Source organism: Cynocephalus volans, chromosome X (assembly GCF_027409185.1).
Source record: "Cynocephalus volans isolate mCynVol1 chromosome X, mCynVol1.pri, whole genome shotgun sequence".
In the NCBI taxonomy this organism is placed as follows: domain Eukaryota; kingdom Metazoa; phylum Chordata; class Mammalia; order Dermoptera; family Cynocephalidae; genus Cynocephalus; species Cynocephalus volans.
Window position 1 is genome coordinate 3,031,626 of NC_084478.1, and position 24,587 is coordinate 3,056,212.

The following is a 24,587-nucleotide window of genomic DNA, read 5'->3' on the forward strand; positions in this document are numbered from 1 at the left end:
TCTGTGCTACAAATGACAAATCCCCTTTCACAGGGAAGAGAATGCAGTGATGGCGGGGGGGGGGGGGGGACAATGATATAGGCAGCTGTGGTACATCCTGACAGGGGATGCGGCACAGGACAGAAAGGGAGAGATGTCCAGAGCTGGGAGAAAGCCAAGGGTCCATGCACGTGGTACCTACTGGACCACCTGCTCCTCTGGAACACATGTTCATTTTCATTAGGCATTTTCTTTCTCAATCACAACAGCCAAGAGATGGAATCAACCTAAGTGTCCATGAATGGATGGAGAAAATCGATGAAGGAAACGTGGAGTAAACATACAATGGGCTATTCTGCTATTAAAAGAAATGATATTCTATTATGTGCAGAGACACGGATGGACCTGGACGACATTATGTTAAGTGAAATAAGCCAGGCACAGAAATGATGATGATTAATAATAATAATAATAATAATAATAATAATAATAAAACAACCACACGATCTCACTCAAATGTGGAATCTAAAAAAGTTGAACCCATAGAAGCAGAGAGTAGATGGTGGATACCACGGGCTGGGGGTGGGAGGTGGGAATTGAGGAGATGTTGGTCAAACGATACAAACTTTCTGTTAGACAGGAGGAATCGGTTTACGAGATCTACTGTGCAACATGCTGACTACAGGTAATAAATAGCAATGTACTGTATACTTGGAAATTACTGAGAGTAGATATTAAGTATTCTTACTGCACAAAAAGGTAACCGTAAGTCATCCTTCTTGATTAGCTTGGCTTAGCCATTCCACTGTGTGTGTGTGTGTGTGTGTGTGTGTGTGTGTGTGTGTGTGTGTGTGTGTGTGTGTGTGTGTGTGTGTGTGTGTGTTAGCAAAACATCATATCGTATACCACAAATATATGCAATTGTTATTTGTCAGTAAAACCCAAATTTCCCTCAGTGGATGAATGGACTCACAAAAAATCTGGTCTATTCATAGAATGGAATAAGGGATAAAGTACTGGTACAAATTACAACACGGTACAATTACCAAGCAAATACTACAGTATGTGGAAGAAACTGGGCACAAAATGTTTGGTACAATTCCATGTACATGAAAGCCCCAAATAAAATCTAGAGAGACAGAAAGTAGATTAGTGGTTATTTAGGGCAAGGGCTGATAGAAGGACAGCAGAATCATAGCGGAAATGCACAGGATTTCTTTTTAGAGGCCAAGAAAACGTTCTAAGATCGACCCTAGCCACTGAACTGTACGCTTTATTTTAATTATTTGTTTATTTTTTGGGGGGTGGCTCTCCTGTCTGGGGATTCGAACCCCTTAACCTGAGTTGTATACTTTAAATGGGTAAATTGTATGTTATATGGATTCCCTTCCAATAAAGCTGTTTAAAAAATAAAAATAATGCTAATGACTTATAAACGGCTTTGTGCCATTTTGAAGGCAAGCAAGATGGGGATTAAACCCCATCTGAAGTTGTTACTCCCAGAAACCCAGGTTTGAAACTTGGCCACTGATGACATAGGAATGCTGAGCCTTGGTTTATATTTACAAATACCAATGTTGGTGTTAAATGACAGAAACTTACACCAGGTACCACTTAATATATATGGAATTAAATACTAACCTTCATGTTTCCCAACCGTCTCGTCCTGTCAACCACGAGCAGTTTCTTAATGAGGTCTCTATTTGTGAGGAGACAAAAAACAGACATTTCGACAGCGACCTAAGCAAACACAGAATGTCACAGATCAAATCTACCCACTATGCATATGCGTTTAGACCTCAGTTCAATTTCCATTTTGACAAAATGTTTTCCAGCAGTTATTCCTTACCATGGTGGGCTCGTAAATAATTTAGGCAAAGCTGGCACATAGTTGGAGCTTAAGGGAAGAGGGCTGATTAAATCTCTGTAAAGAAAATATGCCTTTGGATAGGAAAGCGTGAGAAAATTGTGTGTCTGCCTGGAGGATTGACATGCTCCACGTAAATATACCTGTCAGGCTGTCCTAGCAAAATAGAAGACATCTGCTTTTACCAAAATAAACAGTCACGCTTTGCCCCAGGGGGTCTACTTATTTATGGGATGCCTGTTTTTAAAGGCACACTTTCCCATTAGGAGGAGTCTTTTCAAGTCAGCTCATTCAAATATATCTTCCCCCCAAATAACGGGCCAGGTCAGAATACAGCCAGCTGGTCCCGTTGGGATGAGAGGTTTGCGATCAGGTTAAAGATTTCCCTAAGACTGGGCAAGTCCTAAGATAAAATGTTATGGAAGTAAAAAGTGTAGCGTCTGTGTGCGCATGTGTGTGTACACATATAATATGCAGGGCACATTACGTATAACAATAACCAGGGATTTCAAACATATATTGAAGTCCCCCAGGATAATCAAATACCCATGACCCAGCTTTAAGTGTCTAAACTGACATAAGCTCTGCCCAGTAGGAGTAGCTCAAAATTGGACTTAGGCCATGCTCTGGGTTCTGCAAGCGGGGGGAAAGAAAGGCACAGTCAGAGAAGTGACCTGACACCCTGGGTCTCTCGTGTGGAAGCTGTGAGTTTCACTGGTCCCTTCAGATGTGACACGCGGGCAGGGAATATCTGTAAACACACAGCTCCCCAACACTGTGCATTCTGAGTCACGGCAGGAGGTCTGTCAGATGTCACTTCTTCTCGATCTATAAGGGAAAACCAGAGACTATCCTCTCACCAAAGGCGGGGATTTTATGTCCACCCAGTAAAGGATAAAAGGTAGTGAACAAAAGAGCACTGAAAAGTCAGATACCTTCCTAGGACTTAAATGGAGTTTCCCCTTTATTATTGTGACATACCAAAAAAGAAAAAAAATCAAGGTCAAACACCACGGCCCTAAAATATTCCCAAATAAATGTGGAGGGTTTTTTCCCCCTATTATTTACACCACTGTGTACCTCATTCTGCCACACTACCCAAAGCGATCTACAGATTCAATGCAATTCCCAACAAAATCCCAATGGCGTTCTTCGCAGAAATAGAAAAAACAATCCTGACATTCACATGCAACATCCAAAGATCCCAAACAGCCAAAGCAATCCTGAGCAAAAATAATAAAGCTGGAGGCATTACACTACCTGACTTCAAAACCAAACCAAATCATACCACAAAGCTATAGTCACCAAAGCTCCAGTTTTTATGGTACTGGCAAAAAACAGACCCTGTGACCAATGGAACAGAATAGAGAACCTAGAAATCAACCCATGTACTCACAGCCGACTGACCTTTGACAAAGGCACCAAGAACATACACTGGGGAAAAGGACTACCTCTTCAATGAAAGGTGCTGGGAAAACTGGACATCCACATGCAGAAGAATCAAACTAGACCTGCACCTCTTGCTACATACCAAAATCCACTCAAAATGGATTAAAGACTTAAATAGAAGGCCTGAAACTATAAAACTAAAAGAAAGCATACAGGAAACACTTCAGGATAGAGGACTGGGCACAGACTTTATGAATACGACCCCAAAGCACAGGCAACAAAAGAAAAAAAAATTAACAAATGGGATTATATCAAACTAAAAAGCTTCTGCACAGCAAAAGAAACAGTTGACAGAGCAAAAAGACAACCTACGCAGTGGGAGAAAATATCTGCAATCTATGCATCTGACAAGGGAGTAATATCAAGGATACACAAGGGACTCAGACAACTTAGTGCACGTGCTTAAAGCTGACTGGGATTCAAGAAAACAAAGGTTTATATAAAATATGAAATCAAACTCTTGCAAAAATAGTTCTGAAAGCAAAGAATTCAGATGAGAAAGGGGGACCCAATACTGAGGCTGCATATAAAGGAACTGCAGAAGCAGCCGTGGCTGTGTGTGGGGACCTCGACCCAGGGATGGAATACACGTCTGCTGCTGATCTCTTCATAGACTGCAGCCAAAATTCTACCTTTTTATTCACCGGCTGTGTTCTCTTGAATGAGACACTTCAAGGCATGAAAAAATCACTGGGGGGTATTAGTATTAGCTCTACCAACTCAGCAACTAGCTCCAAAGCAAGACAAGTTCATATGGCCAAATATCAAAGTGGCGTGAACCAACCTGTGACCTTCAGAAACTAAGAATCAACACTCTAACGTCACAGTCACCCAGTGGACTGCTGTAGGGTCCCGCTTACCATCGATTTGATAAGATTTAACAAATCACGGGAAGCTGTGAAATTTTAGTCGACCACTCTTGGGAGCCCCCACAATAGGGGTGGTGGTTGGCAAGGGATTTGGGGGGTGGGAGCCATCTAACGGGGACACCACAGTTGGATTTCTCTTCTCAGGGAAGATAAACTACGAGAAAAATGATCTGGGACCTTCACACTGATGATGGGATAAATGGCCTACAATGTATAGATACTCCCTTCTCTCGGAGGACTGTAAATTATTCCTAGCAACAGGACAGGGGAATAAATCCCATGATTTTCTTGGTCCCAAGACCCTGAGGAGTCTATAAAATTAAAAGGCTGTTTGCAAGAATCCAAGAGACAGTACATGCTCATTTCAGTAGGCGCAAATTCACCCACCAAAACACCTAAGTCATGTCCACCACAAGCTGGGATCTGCCAGCGTGCACCTGTGCCGAGGCAGCAGATGGTCACACCCTGCAGGCTGACCTGGGACAACTCCAGGTGGTCCAAGGTGCCCATCAATTGTCAGATGCCAGTGGGTAGGACTGATTTGAATCCTATTGTTGGTAAATGGTGGGTAAATATATAACTTGATTTTAAAAGTGTGTTGCTATCCATGTGAAATGACGTCACTCAACTCAGGATTTGGGAAAGAAATCCTATATAATCTCTTTCATGTCTTTCTAGAGCCATTGACTTTCAAGCGCTAGATGTGACCATGGACATGTCCCTTCTAGATGACATTTTTGTTAATGGAGCCTCCTTTTCTTGCTAAACTCTTTCGAAGCTCACCCTGTATATCAAACATAACACAAGCACAAACCACCACCAGCCAAAAGAAACACTGTCCCATTTTCTGCTCAGGACTAAGAACCTTTGGTTAGGGTGAGGTGCATTCACCACCGACTGGGCACAGCCAGAGGCCCCCATTAGGAGCACATTCATGAAAACCTGGTCTGTTTTCATGAAATAAGTTTTCTCTGAACTCAATTTGTACAAGCTATTTGGGAAAAAAAAAAAAAAAAAAGCCAAAAACGAAATAGTTCTCAACTAAACACATTTAGCTCCATTCTGTAATCAGGAGGGGCTGGTACACTCATCTGGGAAATACAGTTAAACAATTAGAGATCAGGACTCACTATGGTGAAAAAATGCTAAGGTGTCCAGATTGAGAAAGGTACGTGGAAAACCAAAAGCATTACTATATTTTTAAAAATACATATCTTTTTCCCCAGTTGCCACAATGTAATGAAATGCACACGGAGTTACTAACATTCAGCAAATGCCAACGTGTTGGAACCCACATGCTCATTTAGCATTAAAAAGGACTTTAAGGATGAACGTCATTTAAGCAAGAGAGAAGAGATAAGGTCTGCTAAATCCATCAATGGTTTTGCCAACCATGAAACTAGCTAGGAGAGGAGACTCCTCCTTGTCAAATACCAAAACTGCTCTCTCATAAAATACGATAACAAACTCCTTTATGTGCTAATTTTAAATATCATTTACATCAAAGGGAATGAAATATGGCCAAGAGTCATTAAAATGGCATATATCATTACAGTAGAATAATTAAAACCTTTTCCCTTTTGGTGGAAAAGATGACTGTCCTAAAATAGTTTTAAACACAGCACATTTAATAACGCAATATGCTATCCTGCCCAGCCTATGCTTTAACTGTGATTTTAGACGCTTTAAAAATAAACACACCCGATGATGAGGAAAACAGCTTACTTACTTTACAGTGAAATCCAAATGTCTGGGGAAATCGATTTTGCCTGCAAGAATTTTTTGATAAATGCCAAATGGGTTGTCATCAAAAAACGGAGGAAACCTGTCAGAAAAATAAACATCTATTTTTAGTGGACAGCAAGTCTGGAAAACTCCCTACTTTGCAGTAACGATTGCTTTTTCTGCCTCACAAAGGCAGAAAATAATTTATTACACACACACACTTTCTTTGCACAGCAAAGTCATCAATATCTCAAAAGGCACACAACAAACAGGTGCTTCCACGAGGCAAAGCAGCCTGCCCTGCAGCCTGAATGAAGCAGTTACCTTGGAGACGAGGTGATGACCACTTGGGAGTTGTTTGCTGCATAAATTACACTTTGTCATATATTTCTGGCTCAAGTAGCCCCTCATGGTGTCAAAGCCAATATGTGAATCTCCCACACGGAAGAATTCACCTATGTTATACACACAGAGGATGATCAGTCAAATCAACATTGCTCTCTAGTTTGTATCTTCAGTCAACAAAGATCTAGTCCGGGGGTTGGCAAATGATGGCCCACAGCCTGTTTTTGTCAATAAAATTTTATTAGCAAACAGCCATGTCCGTTTGTGGTCTGTGTTTGGTTTTGAGCTAGTACAACAGCACATTTGTTAGTTTCAACTGAGACTGTGTGGTTTGCAAAGCTGAAAACATTTACCCTGTGGCCCTTTACAGAAAATGTTTGTTGACCTTAAACTAGGGGAGAGAGAGACATATATGCAAGTATAACCTTGAAAATAGAGGTGAGACCTGTAAAAGCAACACTCTCAAATTATGCCTCATTGCCAATACTAAAGATTGCAGTTCTGGTCTAGAAACCAACAGACCTATCTTTTCTAATGTCTGGAAATGGAAAAAAAGAAAAGAAAATCTGAAATAAGCTAAAGAAACAATACACATAAAACGGCAAAGACCAAGATATAGAGAAGTCAACCAATAAATATATACTAGATCCTTACATGTCCCCAGACAAAAGTTATACTTCTGATATTTTCTCATATTGTACAGGGCAAAGAATCTTAACTCAAAAGCACATTCACTATCTAGCTTTTCAGAACGAAATACTCTAACCCAGAAATACAAAACATTAAAATATAAGATGGAGTTTTCAAATGATATCCTGATTGAAGACTATAAATTTCAACGAGCAAAAGTAATTCTCCTGTTGATTCCAAATTCTTTCCTGACATCAAAAAAAAAAAGCAAAAAACAAAAACAGACTGTAGTGGGTGGAATGGTGACCCCCAAAAGATACATCCACATTCTTACCCTGATAACCTGTGAATGGGACCTTATTTGGAAATAGAGTCTTGGCAGATGTCATTAAGTGAAGGGTCTTGAGATGAGGTCATTGTGGACCAGGGAGGCCCTAAATCCAATGACAACTGTCCTCAGAAGAGACAGAAGAGGAGACACACACACAGAGGAGAAGTCACATGAAGACAGAGGCGGAGACTGGAGAGATGCAACCACAAGCCCAGGGACGCCTGGAGTCACCAGGAGCTGGAAGAGGCAGGAAGGATCCTCCCCTGGAGCCTCTGGAGGCAGCACGGCCCTGCCACACCTGATCTCAGACTCCTGCCTCCATAACTGGGAAAGGACACAGGCCTGTAGTTTGAGCGCCCCCAGTCTGTGGTAAGTTGTTATGGAAGCCCCAGAAAACCAATATACAAACTACACATTAACTGTCCAAATAGATGACAGATAAATGAGTAGAAGAAATTAAAAAAAAAAAAAAAAAAAAAAACGAACAAAAATATAAAGTACAAAAATGCAGAAACCAGTGGGAAAGTTAGCAGAGAAGCAGAGATAGGTTCCATGAGAAGACGCTGGATACTAGATAAACATGAACGCTTGTCTGTATGCAACGTGGCCTTCAAATAGCCTTTTCTTAAACATACAAACAAACAAACAAAAATTTCAATTCCTGAGTTTCACAGTTTGGCACAAGGGGGAGTTTTTCAACAGCCGCATCTCCTTGAGCTGTTGGTTCTGGAGTTACTAGTGACCACGGACTGGAAATGAGCCAGGCCAGAGGCAGAAGTGGGGATCTGGGTACAGACACTTATCCAGTCCTCGCCAACAGTGACCGCCTTAGAATTTAACGACCCCCAGTCAGCCCTTCCTCGCCCACCAGCAACATTCTCTATCATGTAGGGAAGCCTTATTTCCCCCTGTTCCGGGCTTGGGTGGTGGCCACGTCTGAACACTTTCAGCTGTATGACTTCATTGGGGAGCTGTACAAATCCAGGAACGGAACATTAAACTCCGGGAGAAAATGTGTCACACATACCTAGAAACATTTACGGAGAATATTAAACAAAGTGCTCTTAGGAAGCAGGCATGACTTGACAATATCATGGGAAAGGTATTTAACAAGTGGAAAAAATAATAACAGATGGGATCTAACTGATCTCACCCCAAGGCATAGTAAAGCATACACGGCATGTGTCTGAGACCAGCACTAGTGGCCTCTGAAACCCTCAGCTTTCTGTTCCTAAATGTGTAGATTGATGACTTCCAATTCTAGGAAAGTGGGCAATGACTGCTCTTTGTACACAATTTGGCATTTTAAGCAACCTTAAGTTACCTATGGTGACAGGTATATTTGGAAGAGAAATCTGCTAATCAACATAAATGCAGGCTCAAGAATTTCATCTTAAAAACTCATGGCAATCTTGCCAGTATCCGTGAAAATGTAGTATAAGCATTCTTTTTTATTTTTTAAATTAGTGTTTAAATTATTTTTATTTATACATATTTCTGGGGTAGAGAATTAACTATCAGTATCTGTGTACAGTATGTGATGATCAAATCAGTATTATTAGCATGTTCATCATTACAAATTGTAATTACTTTTTGCGTCCCTTACCCAATCACTGTCTGTCCCCGCTTCCCACCTCTAGTGACTACAGGTCTGTTCTCTCCTGAAAGTTCGACATTTTATGGCGGTCTTCCTTTCCTTGTTTCTTTGCTCCCACTTGTGAGTGAGAACATGGGGTATTTCTCTTTCTGTGCCTGGCTTACTTCACTTCACATAATTTCTGCCTGTCTGAATCCTCCAGTAAAATGGGCTGTCCAGGAAAAACTGCCATAGGGTATGACTTGACGTTCTTTGTGATCGTCACGGTGACCCTGGCTGGAGAAATACCGTCCAGACCTACCATCAAGTGATAAAGACAGGGCTGACCTCGGAGAGCAGGAGCTTTGGAAATGGGGCCAGGGAAAGGAAGAACAGGGTTTTGGAGAGAGAAGAGAAGGGAAAAGGGTGGTCTCTATAATTTCAACATGATTGGACTTCATCCTCAAAGATCCCTGCCCTGATACCCTCATATTAAAAAAATCAAATCTGTGCTCCTCACACAAAATAGCATGGCTGAGATTTAAGAGGGGATGGAGAACTCAAGAGTCACGTAAAGTGTTAGAGAAACAAAGCACGGGAGCATCCACGGGTTGGGGAGGAGTGTAGAGCAGGAAAAAGTCTGAGGGGTACCCTGTCTCAGTCATGATCACAGTGATTCTCAAAGTGGGGTCCCAGGGAACCCTGAGGTTCCCCAAGTTCATTGTAGGGGTTTGGTGGAGTCCTTTATCTGACTACAAAACTGAATGATGATGGATTTTCTTCATACTCCTCACCCAAAACAACATATCATAACAGGTAGGGGGCAGAAGAAGAGAGAAGAATCCAGCAGCCCTTAATTAAGCTGGGTATTCAAGAGATTAGCCAAAATGTAAAACAAGGGCACTCTTGTCATTATATATTTTTAATTTTAGAAAGTATAGGAATTTTTTAATTTAAAAATGCCACTTACATTAACTTTTAGTGAGTTTATTATGGTTATTCCACACAAATGTATTATTATTTATATAAGGGGTCTTCAAAAAGTTTGTGAAAGGATTTGTATTATCTTCCAATTCCATTTTTCCATGAACTTGTTTAAGTACCCTCATCCATACACCTATTTACTTATATTTTAATCTCAATTTTAATTTTAAAGGCAGTCCATGTTGACTAATACAACCCACATAAACATAGGTCTTTGGGTTGTTAATAACTTTTAGGACTGCAAAGGTCCTGAAGCCAAAATGTTTGAGAACCACCGGACTAACAGCTAACGCTCCACATGGATGATGCTCCCAACACAGGCAAATTCCACTTTTCCTAAAAGCTTATCTGTAGTGTTAAACTCTCCATTAGGTGGATGAAAACGGAGACAATAATTGGAGAAATCAGAGCTGAGAGTGGGCCTGTGGGGAATGTCCATGAGTGATTCTGTTCCAGAATGTGCCATACAGATTGGATCTGACCTAACCATTTCCCATTCAACAGAAATAAAATCCTAGTCACCTCATGCCACAATCACATGGCAGATTTTACCCAACCAAGACTTTGCCTTGTACTTAATGAACAATAAAAGATTTAAATGATCCATTAAAGCAATAAACAAACAGACAATATAGTCTCACTTGGTCATGCTAAGAGTGTGACTACAGAAAATGAGCATCTAATAAGCAAGCTGGGGACAGGGCTGGGAAGGCAGGGATAAGGATTTTCATCCCAGGCCATCTCCACTTCTGCATGCAACTGCTCCCCCCCAGCCACCAGAAGTCCCAGAGCTAAAGGCAGCAAGGAAAATGACTTGCATGTGGTGCTCTTAATGGTGGTCAACACACACAAAACCAAGGTGGTTTCAGACCTGCTAAGTGATACAAATAAAACAGAAAGAGGTGAGGGGGTAGAGCAGGGCTCTGTGATCAGGTTGCAACTGAGCCTGCAGCTTGAGTGATGGAAGGATAAAGGCCAGCCTGGGAGATGCCTGGTAGAAACAAGGTGTGCCCAGAATGCTCCCAGCTTCTTCAAGGAAAAGGTACCATGGGCAGGAGTGGGTGGGCGAGACGGGTGAAGAAGCTCTGCAGGGGTCCAGGCAAGAGCCAAGGCTGGCTGGTGTGAAAGAAGAGTAGAGAAATGCCAGGCTTGGAATACATCACATACAAACAACCCACCCAGGAAAGGCACTCTATCTGACTAGACAAGTGGAAAATGGAAAAAGAATTACTCCAAATAGATAGCTTCCTGCCTCCCACAAAACATGACATTCCATATACTGTGCTTTGGATTAGGAGAGGATTTTAATTTCTCAATTTTGATTATTCTAGTAACAGAACCTAATAACATATTAGATTCTAATCATTTTATTTTCTATTCTACTGAATTCTAATACTCTAATATATTATTACATATATTATACCCTATGTAATAGATCCTATTATCAGGACATAGAATTACAATTTGTAAAAATATATATCTTAATAATTATAATTATTTTAATATAATTCTAATATATCCCAATATTTTATTCTGATTATATTCTATTACAATAATGTTCCATTAAATCCTAACAACATTATGGTTTTTTAAAAACATATTTATTCATTCTTATTAGGAGAGATGGGATAATCAGAAATAGCAAAATAATATTTATTCTATTAAACAACACATAGCAATTAATATGCACCAGGTTTAATTCAAGTATTTCAAAAATATTATCATTTACATCAATCCTTAAGACAAGCCTAAAACAAAGATTCACTGCCATGTCCAATTAACAGATGAGAAAACTGAGACACAGAAAGGTTAAAAAAACTTGTCCAGGCTCACATGGCTACTAAGTGTTAGAAATGAGCTTTGAACTCAGACCCTTTGGCTCCAAAATCCACATTTGTAATCACTTCACTATGCTGCCTGTTTTTTTTTTTCTTGGAAGAGCTTCTGTCTGGGGATATGTTTAATCTTTGAACATTTCTGCCTTTCCTACAGAGGCCCAAGAAAAATTGTACTTGTATGGTAGAGATCACTCCATAGGCAATAATCAATATTTTTATGGGAGAATTTCCCTAGAAACCAGCTCAAAATACCTTTTTAACTACTAATCACCTTAGAATGATTACTTTAGGAGTTAATAACCCCACACCTCTGTAGAGTATGCGTAAAGCAAATGTACTTCACAGGGCCTGGTTTTCCAAAGCCTTGCAGTTTCAAATATTGACCTTACAAAGGACAGGAAATTTTCCCCAGGCGATAGTCTCTGTTGTAAGATAAAGAATTGTAACACAGCAAGGTTGCTGGCTCAAAGACAGACAGGTTACTGATTGATATGTAAAGATACTGGGAAATTGCTTTAAGAAGAGAATGTTTGCTAAAATGGAGCTTTTATTAGTGGCTCGACTTAATTGCATCATAGAATGTTACCTTGCTTGTCTTACTGAATGTTAAACTTGTTAAACTGTACTTAGCAAAAACCCCACCTGTGTTCTCTTCCTGTAACTTCCTGGTCTGGAGAATACATGTGGGATGAGAATTCCAAATCGCAGTTAATTTCCCAAATGGAAGGAATGCCCCTCCCTTGAGAATTCTGGAAGATTAATCCCTTTTTGGGGCTTCTCACTGCTAAGAGATGGGCTTTGAGTAATCTTTGGTGACTTCGTCACCCAGGGGATTAGGGGTGACAAATCCGTGGGAGGCAAAGCAACACACCTCCCTTTAGGAAAGACAGGTGACAAACTTCATGTACTGTATATGGCCTCATCGATTTCATAAACATATCTGAGAGTGGCAGGTGGTATGCCTACCCTACAGGTGAAAACAGACATGGAGCTGCTCGGTGACATTGCCGTGTCGCAAAGATCCCTCACACACAGATCCCTGAAAGGGCACTATGAACTCCGCATAATCCCATGTGCCATCTGGTGAGTCTTCTCTTCTGCACCTATCCTGTTCCAGAGGAAGGAAGCCTGGTACAGTCTACGATTCTTCACAAATGAGACTTCCTGCAGTACAGGAATCACCTGTGACAAGGCCCATAAGCAGCAAGAAAGAAGAAAAATAAGATTTCTCAAAGAAAGCAGGCCCAGTTAACAGAATGACGGGTTGCAGACTAGATTGTGTTGAATGTAATTGGCTCCTTCTTTCTTGGTAAAAATCCTAACAACATGATGTTTAATAGTATATTATACTCTCATAGCATTCTATAATATAGAATTATCCTAATAATAAAGACGAAACTTGGGGCATGTGAACCTCACTCTACTGAAAACCACTGGACTTCAGGATTCGATTCTCCTTGAGCAATACTGTCCTCTTGTGGTCAGAACAATCACAGAAGGAAAATGGGCTGCAGACATCTGGGCGGAAGCTGATCAAAATGCACGAGTTATTTTTAACCTTCTGCTTTGCCTGGGACTTCACGGGCTACTGTGCACACCGAGAAGTTTAGTTCTATGTGATTTGCTAGATATGCCTGAGTAAAGAGTAATGGAAAGTTCAAAAGACTAGATGGATGGACAGATGACAGTTTGGTAAACGGACAGTACATAGGTAGGAAGATGACAGCTGGATGGACGAACAGATAGAAAAAGGTAGGTAAGTAGCTGGATGAATAGGTGGACAGACAGACAGATGGATGGGTGGGTGGGTAGGTGACAGAGATAGCCAAATAAATTCAGGTTTCCATAGGTCCCACCCCCTTCACCCATCTCATATCCTAGTTGCGTGGTGCAATTCTTTGGCAGGAATTCCCCATAGTTGCTTTGACTCGTAAGCTCATCTGGGAAGTAAAGGATTCCGTTTCTTAAGGAAAGACAGCAGAGATACACACACGGGGCTATGCTCACTGTCAACCAGCAATTGCAAGCAGCGACCGGTCCCCTTGATTTACGAAGCCAGCTGTTGGAATTTCAGTCCTATGTACAGCCAGAAGCGGGTGCTCAGGGCTCCCTGTGACACACCCTCTAGGAAGAAAGCCTCTCTTCCCATCTTTGTTTCCAATCGAAAGAGAAGATTTCTGATTTCTGAGTAAAGGAAAAAAAAAACTGTGGTGTTTGTCCCCACAGGGCATCAGGGAGATGTGGAAGGGGACCCAGATGTTTACTGAAACTGGGACCAAACTCAGAGGATGCAATTGTGTCTGTCTTTGAAACTCACCGGCAAGCAGCAGAAAGAGAGAAAAAGGGAAAGAGAAATAGAAGCAGGTAGAATCAGCTGTGGCAAAGCATGTCACAGTGTCCCCACCAGTGTCCTGGACCCTTCCTGGACTGGGCCACCTCTTGGCTGAAGCATCAGAGAGAAGAGCAAACCTTTCGTTCAGATAACCACGTAAAGCAGACTCTGTCCCCTGCACACGTCGCTCCCTCCTTCCTAGAGGTTACTGCAGATGGTCTGCAACTCAGAGTGCTCCACTTACAATATTTTGACTTTATGATGGTGGGAAAGTGATTGACATTCAGTAGAACATGAATAAGTTACACGAGATGTTCGACACTTTGCTATAAAATAGGCTCCGGTTAGATGACTTGTCCCACTGAGGCTGACGTGCGTGTCCTGAGAATGTGTAAGCTCTGATGCACAGTAGGTCAGGTGCACTAAATGCATTCACAACTTACGACACCTTCAACCTAGGATGGGCTTATTTGTACGGAACCCCATCGTTACGTCGAGAATCACCTGCGTTTGGTAAAGGGCCATACTACTTAGTCTTCTTAGGGAATCCCAGACCTGTTAACATATATTCAAGCCGTGAATGACGAGATGAGGGTCAACCCCAAGTACAGGGTGTCTGAGCGTGGCGTGCATGCTGGACGGCTCTGGAAGGGTAACGTTAACACCGTGTCATACGCTAGACTTGAACAATGAATCACTATGACACTTCGACGGACAATCAGCTTCCTTGTTATCTGCACAAGGGACAATGAGCCACCTCTAACTTCCAAATCTCACCAGACACAAGTATGAGGCTTTTGGGGGGAAGAAAAAAAAAATAAACACATTCTCTCCTTCCTCAAAGACTGTTCATTCACAAACTACTAAATCATATTTGATTGATCTACCTTTATCCAACCTGTGCATTCCTCATGTCTGCATGTTATTCCATGCAGAAGATTAACACCATATTTCAGGAAGGTACAGATATTTAGATTCAAAAACCTCAACAGGTGTGCACGAGTGGTTTTTTCACAAGTTTGTGGCTTTTTACTCTTATTCAAATAAGTGCAATAGTTAACTCACACTGACAGCCTCAGCCGTGTAAGGTGTGAGTGCGGCCACACTAAATAAGTATTTGCGACCCCAAAGCACCGTTTTAGAGGTTAACAGAAATGAATGGATGGACAGGGCGCCGGCCTCCTGAGCAGACTGTACTTACCCTGAGAGCATCTCGAATACCAGGATGCCCAGCGCCCACCAGTCCACGGCTCTTCCGTGGCCTTTGCTCTGGATGACTTCGGGAGCCAGGTACTCCGGCGTTCCGCAGAGGGTCCACGTCCTGTATGGGTGACAGAGACAGGAGCCCGTAAAACTCAGCTGTTCATGCTTTGATTGTTACAATAGCTAAATTGGTCAAAGCCACACTTTCTTCCCTCCTTTCTGTGCAAATACTTTTTTGTGTAAAGAGAGTAACATTGTCTTCGCTGACTCTTTTCCTGGGAAACTTTTATTAACCAATATAGAATGCCCCTAAGAACGTATACACTTGCTCGATGTGCATAAATAGGTTGCTGATTCTGTCCTACAGAGAGAAATTGAAAAGTACTGCAGATTTTCTTTTCAAAAGGCTTGAAGTGTTTTCGATGCTTTTTGGCACAGGGTCCTTGTGCATTCGCTGTCATTTTAATTTCATGGCCAGCGTTCTGAACCTGCCAGGCTAGGGACACTGGGTCGTTTTGGGTTCCAGCGGGGCCAAGTGCTTTGGGAGGGAAAATAATTCTCAAAAGGTTAAATGAAGACCTGAGAAAAATTTAGCTTCTAGCGCCACCTGGAGGACAGCAGACTGAAGCGAAGGGACTTTGCAGAGACAAGCTGAACCCAGCACCACATGGTGCCAGAAAAATAAGACATCGAGTTGGGTGGCCCCAGAATTACGTCCCCAAGTGGAACTTTCTGGTTGGTTTAATTGTTATCTTTCTATTCCTGCTATCTCTTTCCCATAATTTTTACAACAGAGGTTTGCATTTTCCATATAGCATGCAGTTTAGAGATTCCAGCAGAAACTTTATGAATCTATATATTTTAAACAGGAAGAGGATTCTCTGATAAGTGGGTTGGATGGCAGAGGTGGGGAATGTGGTTCCTTTCTCATGGCCCTAATCTGTCATGTCCCTTAAGCCTTGGGAACCACCAGGTGATTCGAAGCAGAAAGCTCACACACTATCGGATGAGGTGTTATTAAGGCTAAACTCAGAAAGCACGTCCCCTCCTAAATTGTGTCCACTGGGTGCAAGGATACGCATGTCAAGGGCAGCAGATTTTCCCCCAGCTACATGCATGAACATCATGTCAGCTTCGCCTTCATTGCAGATACCTTGTCTGTGGTGACTCTATTCTGTTCTTGCAGAAAAGAAAGAACTATTTTTAAAAATAGCTCACACCCCCCTTCCCCCCAACACACACACAACCACTCATAAGAGCATTTCTCTCTGTTAAAAAAGAACCACAGTGTTTAACTAAAAACTATGGGTTTGTATAGTTTCTGCTAAAATCTCTAAACTGTATGTTATATGGAAAAGACAAGAAAAAAATTCTTAATTGTTTTCTATTTCACATATCTCAATAGTGGGGATTCTGCTAACAAAAACTCACCTGTGAAATGCTAAAGTTCTAATGAACGGATAAACAAATGTCATCTATACAAATGGTGGAATACTATGCGCAGCTATGAAAAGGAATCGAGTTCTGACACCTGCTACAACGGGGATGAACCTTGGACACAGCATATCAGTGCAAGAAGCCCGACACGAAAGGCCACATATTCTGATTTCTATTTATATGAAATGTCCAGAATATGCAAAGCCATAGTGAAAGCAGATTAGTGATCGCCAGGGGCTGGGGTTGGGGGCATAGGGAGTGACTGCTAATGGGTACAGGGCTTCCTTTGGGGAGGAGAATATTCTGGAACTAGACAGAGGTAATAGTTTTACATTGTGATCGCACTGACTGCCATTGAATTGCACACTTTAAAATGGCTTAAATGGTGAATTTTGTGACATAAATTCTTAACACTTTTTTTTTTTCTTAAAGTTAAATAGTTTTCTTTGCCACACCCCAGATACTGTATATTGGGAAACTTACTCAGATCTGAGAGACTGCCAAGTCTTGGGTGTATAAAAACACTCTTTTAATGGTATATCACTTATACCAGAATAAGCTGTTTTTAAAAGTGCCTTGATGGTAAAACATGCTAACAGCTAATGACGGAAGGGATATTCTGCATTAGAACTGACAATCCCCAAAGCCCACCTTAGACTTTCCTCTTCGAGGAGTCCTGGTGTGTCCCCTTTCCCCTTGCACCCAGAGCTGTCAAAGTACAGCTGTGGACACCTCGCGATCATGTGCTGTAAACTGGGCTTCTTGTCACCAAACTGCTACATGCTCAAGCCCGTTGGGAGGAAAGAGGACAGAAACAAACAAAACCTCCACCCCACCCACAGGGAGATAACTCATGATCACAATTTTCAAGTATTCTAGGGTGCAACGGCATAATGGGGGAAGTAACAAAAAAAGGGCAACAAAAAACAGCAATGACTGGAGAGGACTCTGGTACAAACGTGAGGCTTGAGTTCTCTCTTCTTTAGCAAAACTCGGAAGGATTCGTATCTTTTCTTCCAGGTATAACTAGACTGTTGGACTCTGAGACTGGGAAGAAGACCTGGAAACCATTTGGTTCCAGCTTCTTTCTTGACATATGGCAAAAATCCAAGGAAATGAATGTCATTTGTGTAACTGTTGATTTGATTAAGTTTGAATACATTTCTTTCTTTCTCACTGTTCCCATTTTTGGCTCGTTCTGTATCTGATTGCAAAAACTTTTTTTTATGTACTGCTTTCTCATAGAATCACTTTCATCCAAACTACATGTACAGCTGCCCTGTACTTGGGGGAAAAAATAATTTCAAGACCATCATAGAGCCATCTGAGGCTGCTCATGTTTCCAAGACCTTCCCAAATTCTATCTCTACTGTAACAACTAAAATACCCTTTTGTTATGGATTCACATCTTATAAATGCTTCATCCTCTACCGGCATTTCCTCCCAGTCATTCAAAGTCTACATGATGTGTCACCTGTACAGAGAAACATTGTGACCTACATTTTCCACATATCCCTTGTTATGGTTGGAATACGTCCCCCCAGATATGTTTCCTAAACCCTCAGGACCTCAGAATGCAACTATATTTAGAGACAGGGTCTTTTTCAAGAGGTGATTAAGGTAAAATGAGGTCTCTAGGGTGGGCCCTAATCCAATAGGACTGGTATCCTAAGAAGAAGAGGAGATTAGGACAGAGACACACACAGAGGGACGACCATGTGAGGACACAGGGAGAAGACAGGGTCTACAAGCCAAGGAGAGAGGCCTCAGGAGAAACCAGCCCTGACATGCCTTGATCTCAGACTTCCAGCCTCCAGGACCAGGAGAGAATAAATGTCTGCTGATTAAGCCGCACAGTCTGTGATGCTTTGCTACAGAAGCCACAGAAAACTAATACATTCTCAGAGATAGGTGCTGCATGCTGTCCAAGGTACTTTCTAATTGTTGGTTAAGACACAGATTGCTGGGTCCTACCCCAGAGTTTCTGACTGAGTGGGTCTTAAGCAGGATTATGGGCTGAGTTATGTCCCCCCAAAATTTATATGCTGAAGCTCTAACCCGCAGCAATCTAGAATGTGGCTGTATTTGCAGAGAGAATTTTAAAGAGGTGATTAAGGTACAATGAGGTCTCTAGGGTGGACCATAACCCAATAGGACTGGTGTCCTTAGAAGAAGAGATTAGGACGCAGACATGCACAGAGGGACGACCATGTGAGGACACAGGGAGAAGACAGTGTCTACAAGCCAAGGAGAGAGGCTTCAGGAGAAACCAGCCCTGTTGGCGCTTTGATCTCAGTCTTCCAGCCTCCAGGACGGTGACACAATAAACATGTGTTGTTTAAGCCCCTCTTGGTGGTTGGCAATAATGCTGCGATGAACATGCGTGTGCAAATATATGTTTCGGACTCTGCTTTCAGTTCTTTCGGATGTAGACCTAGAAGTGGAATTGCTGGATCAAATGAAAATGTGGGCCATCCACACAGCGGAAATCATGCAGCATCATCAAGGCAGGCAGTTCTGACAGTTCAGCAGAAGCTGGTCATGGATCCGCCTGCCCTCTGTTCCCTTTGCACAGCACCAAGCACGCTCAAAGCCTGTTTCATCCCCAGCACATCTGGCCCGAGCCCTCCACATGCCTAGGGGGTTGGACGCCGTCTGGGGTTTGGCTTCACAGGATTTGTTCTTCCTCCAAGAACCCACCTGAAGTGTCCCTGCTGCTCTGTTCCCTTCCTTTCCCCCTGCCGCACCTCCCTACTCCAAAATTCTCCCTTTCGATGACAGAATCTTCCCCATTTAACCATCAGCCCTTGTGATCACAAGACCTGCACTAACATTTCCAATTCTGTTGGCAGGAGCAGTGAGGTCACTGTGCACTGGCTTGCATGCGGATGCTGCAGCCTGATGTGAAATAAAAGCACGGTGGGCCCCAGGGGCTACAAGAAAGGAAAGGAGATTTGCGAGAAGCTGAGTTCTTCCCCCGCAGAGAAAAGCAGGAAGGAGCTTACTCAACCCACCAATCTTTTCAAACATGGTATAAAGAACCACCTCGCATCCAATGAAGAGCTTTTCACTCAGACTTAAGTCTATAAACAGAGTGTACGATGCACACTATTTTAGAAACATCCCTACCCCAGTCCACCCAACAAAAGTAAACCCCAAATCAGTCTTGGTCGTGTTGACTCATGACACTTAGGCAATTCTGCAGGGACATCAATGCATGATCCATTAATGTCAGATGTCCAGCCTGGTCACCCAAGATTTCCTGAAATGGGCTGGATGCCCAGATCTCAGCTGAGATGGGGTAGAGGTGGCCACAGGTAATTTTATATGTATCAGGGGCAGCGTCTCCACTTACCTGTTGAAAGGTGAGTATTTTTGGCTCCACGTTAGGGTGAGAAGCACAAACCTAAGTCTGAATAAATCTCCAGTTTCTAACGCACCTCACATAGCCTTACGCCTCATTAGAGTCTTTCCTTCCTGCAAAAAGTCCCAATGCCATGCTGGATGGACAAAGAAGCAGAGATTAGGACTTCAGTGAACTTGCTGAGAACGGACAGCCCCGGATGCTGTTCCAAGAGTGCGGGTCCAGGCTGCAAAGTACCCAACATCCTGCTCGCATCTTTTTTTGCTCACCTGGCTTTTGGGTTAAAGGAAGATAACACCTGCTCTTCTCAGTTTTCTGAGCCTTATCAGTTCCACTATAGCAGGGGGCATGTTAACCAAGGAGGTGGAGTAGGACAGGAGTCTCAGTAACGTGTAGATGTCAAATTGCTCACGTGTTCTTCATCTCCCATTGCCTTCCATGATACCTGCGCTGGGTTGAACTGTGCACCCCAAAAGTCCTAAACCCCAGTACTTGTGAATGGGACCTCATTTGGAAATAGGGTCTTTGCAGATGTAACCAAGTTGAGGTCATCCTGGATTAGGACGGAGAGTGACCACTTAACAGGGATAGGGCTTCCTTTTGAGGTTAACGAAAATGTTCTGGAACTAGATAAAAATGAGGGTTGTACAACATGTAAAAATGTATGAAATGCCATTGAATTGTGTACTTTAAAATGGTTAAAATGGTAAATTTTACAGTGTATTTTATCACAATTAAAAAGAGAGGGAAATGGATGCCTCCAAACTTAGCTTCAGTCCAGTCTCTTACTTCCTAGCAAGTGGGTCTCCCCACATCCCCTCTGACCTATGGTCATCACTTTATCTGTGACAAGCATGTCACCTCCCTAACAGAGACAGAGAGAGGCCCAGGCAGCATAAGGAAAACCATGCAAGCCCTGTACACTTGACTGTACAAACAACTGGATTTTTTTCTATTTTGTAGGAAAGCGTCAGACAGTGTTTGGTCTAGGTTTGATAATGCAAGAAACAGATGTTAGCTCAGTGTTTGTGGTGAAAATATCACGCATATGCACCTTCTTGCTGGAGTTTGGGTTGCAATAAGGAAACCTTGTGTTGGGTTTTTCATAAAAAGGCAAGTTTTCCTCCAGGCCACGGTCCGTTCCTTGAACCGTCTGATGGTATATGCAACAGCTGAGAATTTCACGTCCTTCGAGGGGAAAGAAGGAGGTTTGAGAGCGTGGGGCGGTTTCTGGATGACCGTCCCAAGCCCTGGGAGAAGGTTCGCACTTGGAGGAAGTGGGTTTTCTCTGGGACAACAGCTTCCAGATGCAACTTACCAGCAGGGGAAAAAGGAAGACTTTTGCCAACCCCAGAATAAGAATCTTAACCTCCTGGTACTAACTGTAGCAAAATTCAAACAGGGCTTTAAGGAACGTAACAATAACCACTGCACATATTCCTTAAGGAGAACATTGGACTTTTCCCTGATTTCCATTATATGGTCTAAGTAAGAATCTAAGGGGAAAGGTCTAAAGAAACTAGAAAGGGGTAGGAAAAGGGATGGACTGGAAAAAGCTATGCTATCCGCCCAAACTGAATCATGGTGCAGTTCCACAAATAGGTACACACGAATGTTTAAAAAAGAAAAAACAAACAAAAAAAAGAAACCCTGAAGAAACCATTAAAAGAAACAGACACAAACATTTACCTAATAGGGATCACAGTTTTCAACCCTAGGATGTACAGTATTTCATTATTAATTACATTAAAAGAAATTACATGCTTTGTGGGACAGGGGAAGAAACTAGAAAGTAGACATTAAAATTATGAATAACTTTATATAAACTTAAATTTATAATCTAAAAATTAAATGTATAATATAATGTACTTATACACTTATAAAATTACATATAATTATATATAATCCATATTTCTATATAATTATTATCCATATATAATTAACTATATACTATTTTCCATAATTATAAATACTTTTACGAAAATACATTCATATATTATACATTATTTTTATAACATATTTATATTATAATGTCTATTATAGTATACATTAAATTATAATGTATAATATAAATAATATATTATAATAATGTATAATGTGAATAATTATAATGCAATTATTCATAATTGTACATGATTACAATTTTTACATATGTATAATTTTCAATTCTGGGAAGATATACATAACATAAAATTTCCCATTTTTTCCATAAAGTTAACCATTTTTAAGTGTGCCATTTAATGGCACTAAGTACATTCACACCGTTGTGCAACCACCAACAGCAACCACTTTTCCAGAACTTTTTTTATCTCCTCTAATTGAAACTGTACCCAAACAACTCCTGATTCCCTCCTTTTCCCCAGCCCCTGGCACCACCTGTTCTACTTTCTGTCTCTATGAATTTGTGTCCCTTACTCTAGGGACCTCCTGTAAGTGGAATCACATGGGATTTACCTTTTTGTGCCCAGCGGATTGAATTCAGCACAGTATTGTCAAAGTACATCACTGTGTAGCATGGGTGTAAATTTTGTCCCTGTTCATGGGTGAATAATATTCCATGACAGGGACATACCTGTTGGGCAGTGTTAACCAGTTCACAAAGCAGGTGGCCTACCTGAGAGGTCGGCAAACTTCTTTTGTAAAGGGCCAGATGGTAGATAGTTTCGGCTTTGTGGGCCATTGGTCCGTGTTGCTATTATTCAGCTCTGCTATTGTGGCTAGAAAGCCACCACGGACAATAAAGAAATAAATGGTGTCACTGTGTTCCAATAAAACTTTATTTGGAAAAGAAAACAACGGATTTGACCTATTAAGGTAGGGACAATTTAAGTATCCAAAAAAAAACAAAAAGAAAGGTTGTGTTGGGTTAAAAAACATATCGGATCACGATAGATTCCTAAATTTTTTAAAAAATAAATAAAAGTTGTAGGTTACTGAGTGCAGGTCAGGATTCTGGAGACCCTTAAATAAAGAGTAAGAATCCAGCCTGCCCAACACTTGTCCTCTAGAAAGGGTATTCCAGGGTCACCCAGTGGCTGCTGAGGGAAAGCTCTTCTTTATAGAAGAATTCCAGCTAAGAAACTCAGAAGGGATGGCAGAGAGAGGATGTCACCGCTTGGCCACCTGTGCTGAAAAGCTGCAGCCACCCAACCAGCATGGGTGGGCCCCCGTCCACGGCCACCAGGTGGATGGGGCATGAGAGTGGGTGGCGGAAGGGGTGGAGGCTGCGCTGGGGAAACAGAGCAGCCCAGCATCTGCCACCCAGCGCCACAGGGACAAGGACGGGCTCTACGTCTCGTTAGCATCTGACACCTGCAGCAACAACAGACGGCACCACCTGCTTCTCAAAAGCAAGCGAGAGACAGAGAGAGAGAGAGACAGACAGAGAGAGAGAAAGACAGAGAGAGAGAGACAGAGAGAGAGAGAGACAGACAGACAGACAGACAGACAGAGACAGACAGAGAGACAGACAGAGAGACAGACAGAGACAGAGACAGAGAGACAGACAGACAGAGACAGAGAGATAACTGGAGGTAGGAGAAAGAAGGAAGGACAGACAGACACAGATGGATAGATGGAAGGAAGGGAAGGAGGAATGGAGGCCTCCCCCATGGCCCGGAGTCTCGCCCAGTCCGCAGATGTAGCCACGAGGGACACAGGTGACTGAGGAAGGAGGAAACGACGCCGCGCAGAAGCCATCAAAATCCAGTCCCGACTGTGGGATGTTCCCACAGGGCAGAGGACCCCGTGTACTTGATAAATACACGACAAGAAGGACGAAAGAGTGGGAAAGCGGACTTCTGGACGAAATGGAGCTTAGAAACATACCTATAGAATGCAACGTGGAAATCTGGGTTCGATCCTCACTTCAGAGGAAAGGAAAAATAGGTCAAAAGACATTTTTGAGACATTTGGTGGAAATTTAAATACTGACTGCGTGCTGGGTGACAGTCAGGGTGGCTTTTCTGTTTGTGTTTTGTCTTGATAATTTTGTCAGACGTCCTAATGGCAGTGAAGTTGTTTTGCTTTGTTTTAATAACTCTACCTGTTAGAGACAGAATGCTGTACTTGTGTTTTAAAACAACTCAAGAAAAATGGGCAAGGGGCAAAAAAAAGATGAAATAAGGTGGAAACACTGACACCTGTTCAAGCTAGGAGTTGGGTACAAAAGGATCCAATATGAACTACTCTCTCTACTTTTGGGTATGTTTGAAAATGTTAAACCATCATTTTAAATCATCGTTTCAGTTTATGAAATTGCCGTATTTCGTTTTAATAGATAAATACAAGAACCATTAAATAATCATTTTTAAAGATAGCGTTCAATATTGTCTACAGTAGGGGTTAAGAAGTAAAAATCCAAAGGCTCACATTCAATTTGACACCTGGATTTAACATGCTGCAACAGAAGAGTCACAAAAGAGCTGCTGCAGAGAAAGCAAGCCACGTCTGAGAAGGCACACGTTTTACTTACGAAATCAAATGAAAGGTCAGTACCTTCCTTTCATATTTCAGAAAACCAAAAATAATTCTAGTTTGTCCTTTCACCTTTTAGATGAGCTATCTGGAGAATATAAAGTGTGCATGCAAAATATTTAAAATACAACAATAAAAATTATTGCTACTAGAAAACCGGAGCCTTGAAAAATCAAGTTGGA

The 24,587-nt window shown here is 41.9% G+C and overlaps 1 protein-coding gene across 1 annotated transcript in view; it reads right to left on the reverse strand.

Annotated features, from left to right (window-relative positions):
• Positions 1 to 24,587, reverse strand: part of PRKX (protein kinase cAMP-dependent X-linked catalytic subunit) — a 108,323-nt gene that overhangs the window by 11,834 nt on the left and 71,902 nt on the right. Inside the window, exons 4-6 of the mRNA XM_063083385.1 lie at positions 15,127 to 15,246; positions 5,894 to 5,989; positions 1,621 to 1,678 (exon numbers count right to left, since the gene is read on the reverse strand). Of these exons, the coding sequence (XP_062939455.1) occupies positions 1,621 to 1,678; positions 5,894 to 5,989; positions 15,127 to 15,246 (274 nt within the window). The remainder of the gene's footprint in view (positions 1 to 1,620; positions 1,679 to 5,893; positions 5,990 to 15,126; positions 15,247 to 24,587) is intronic.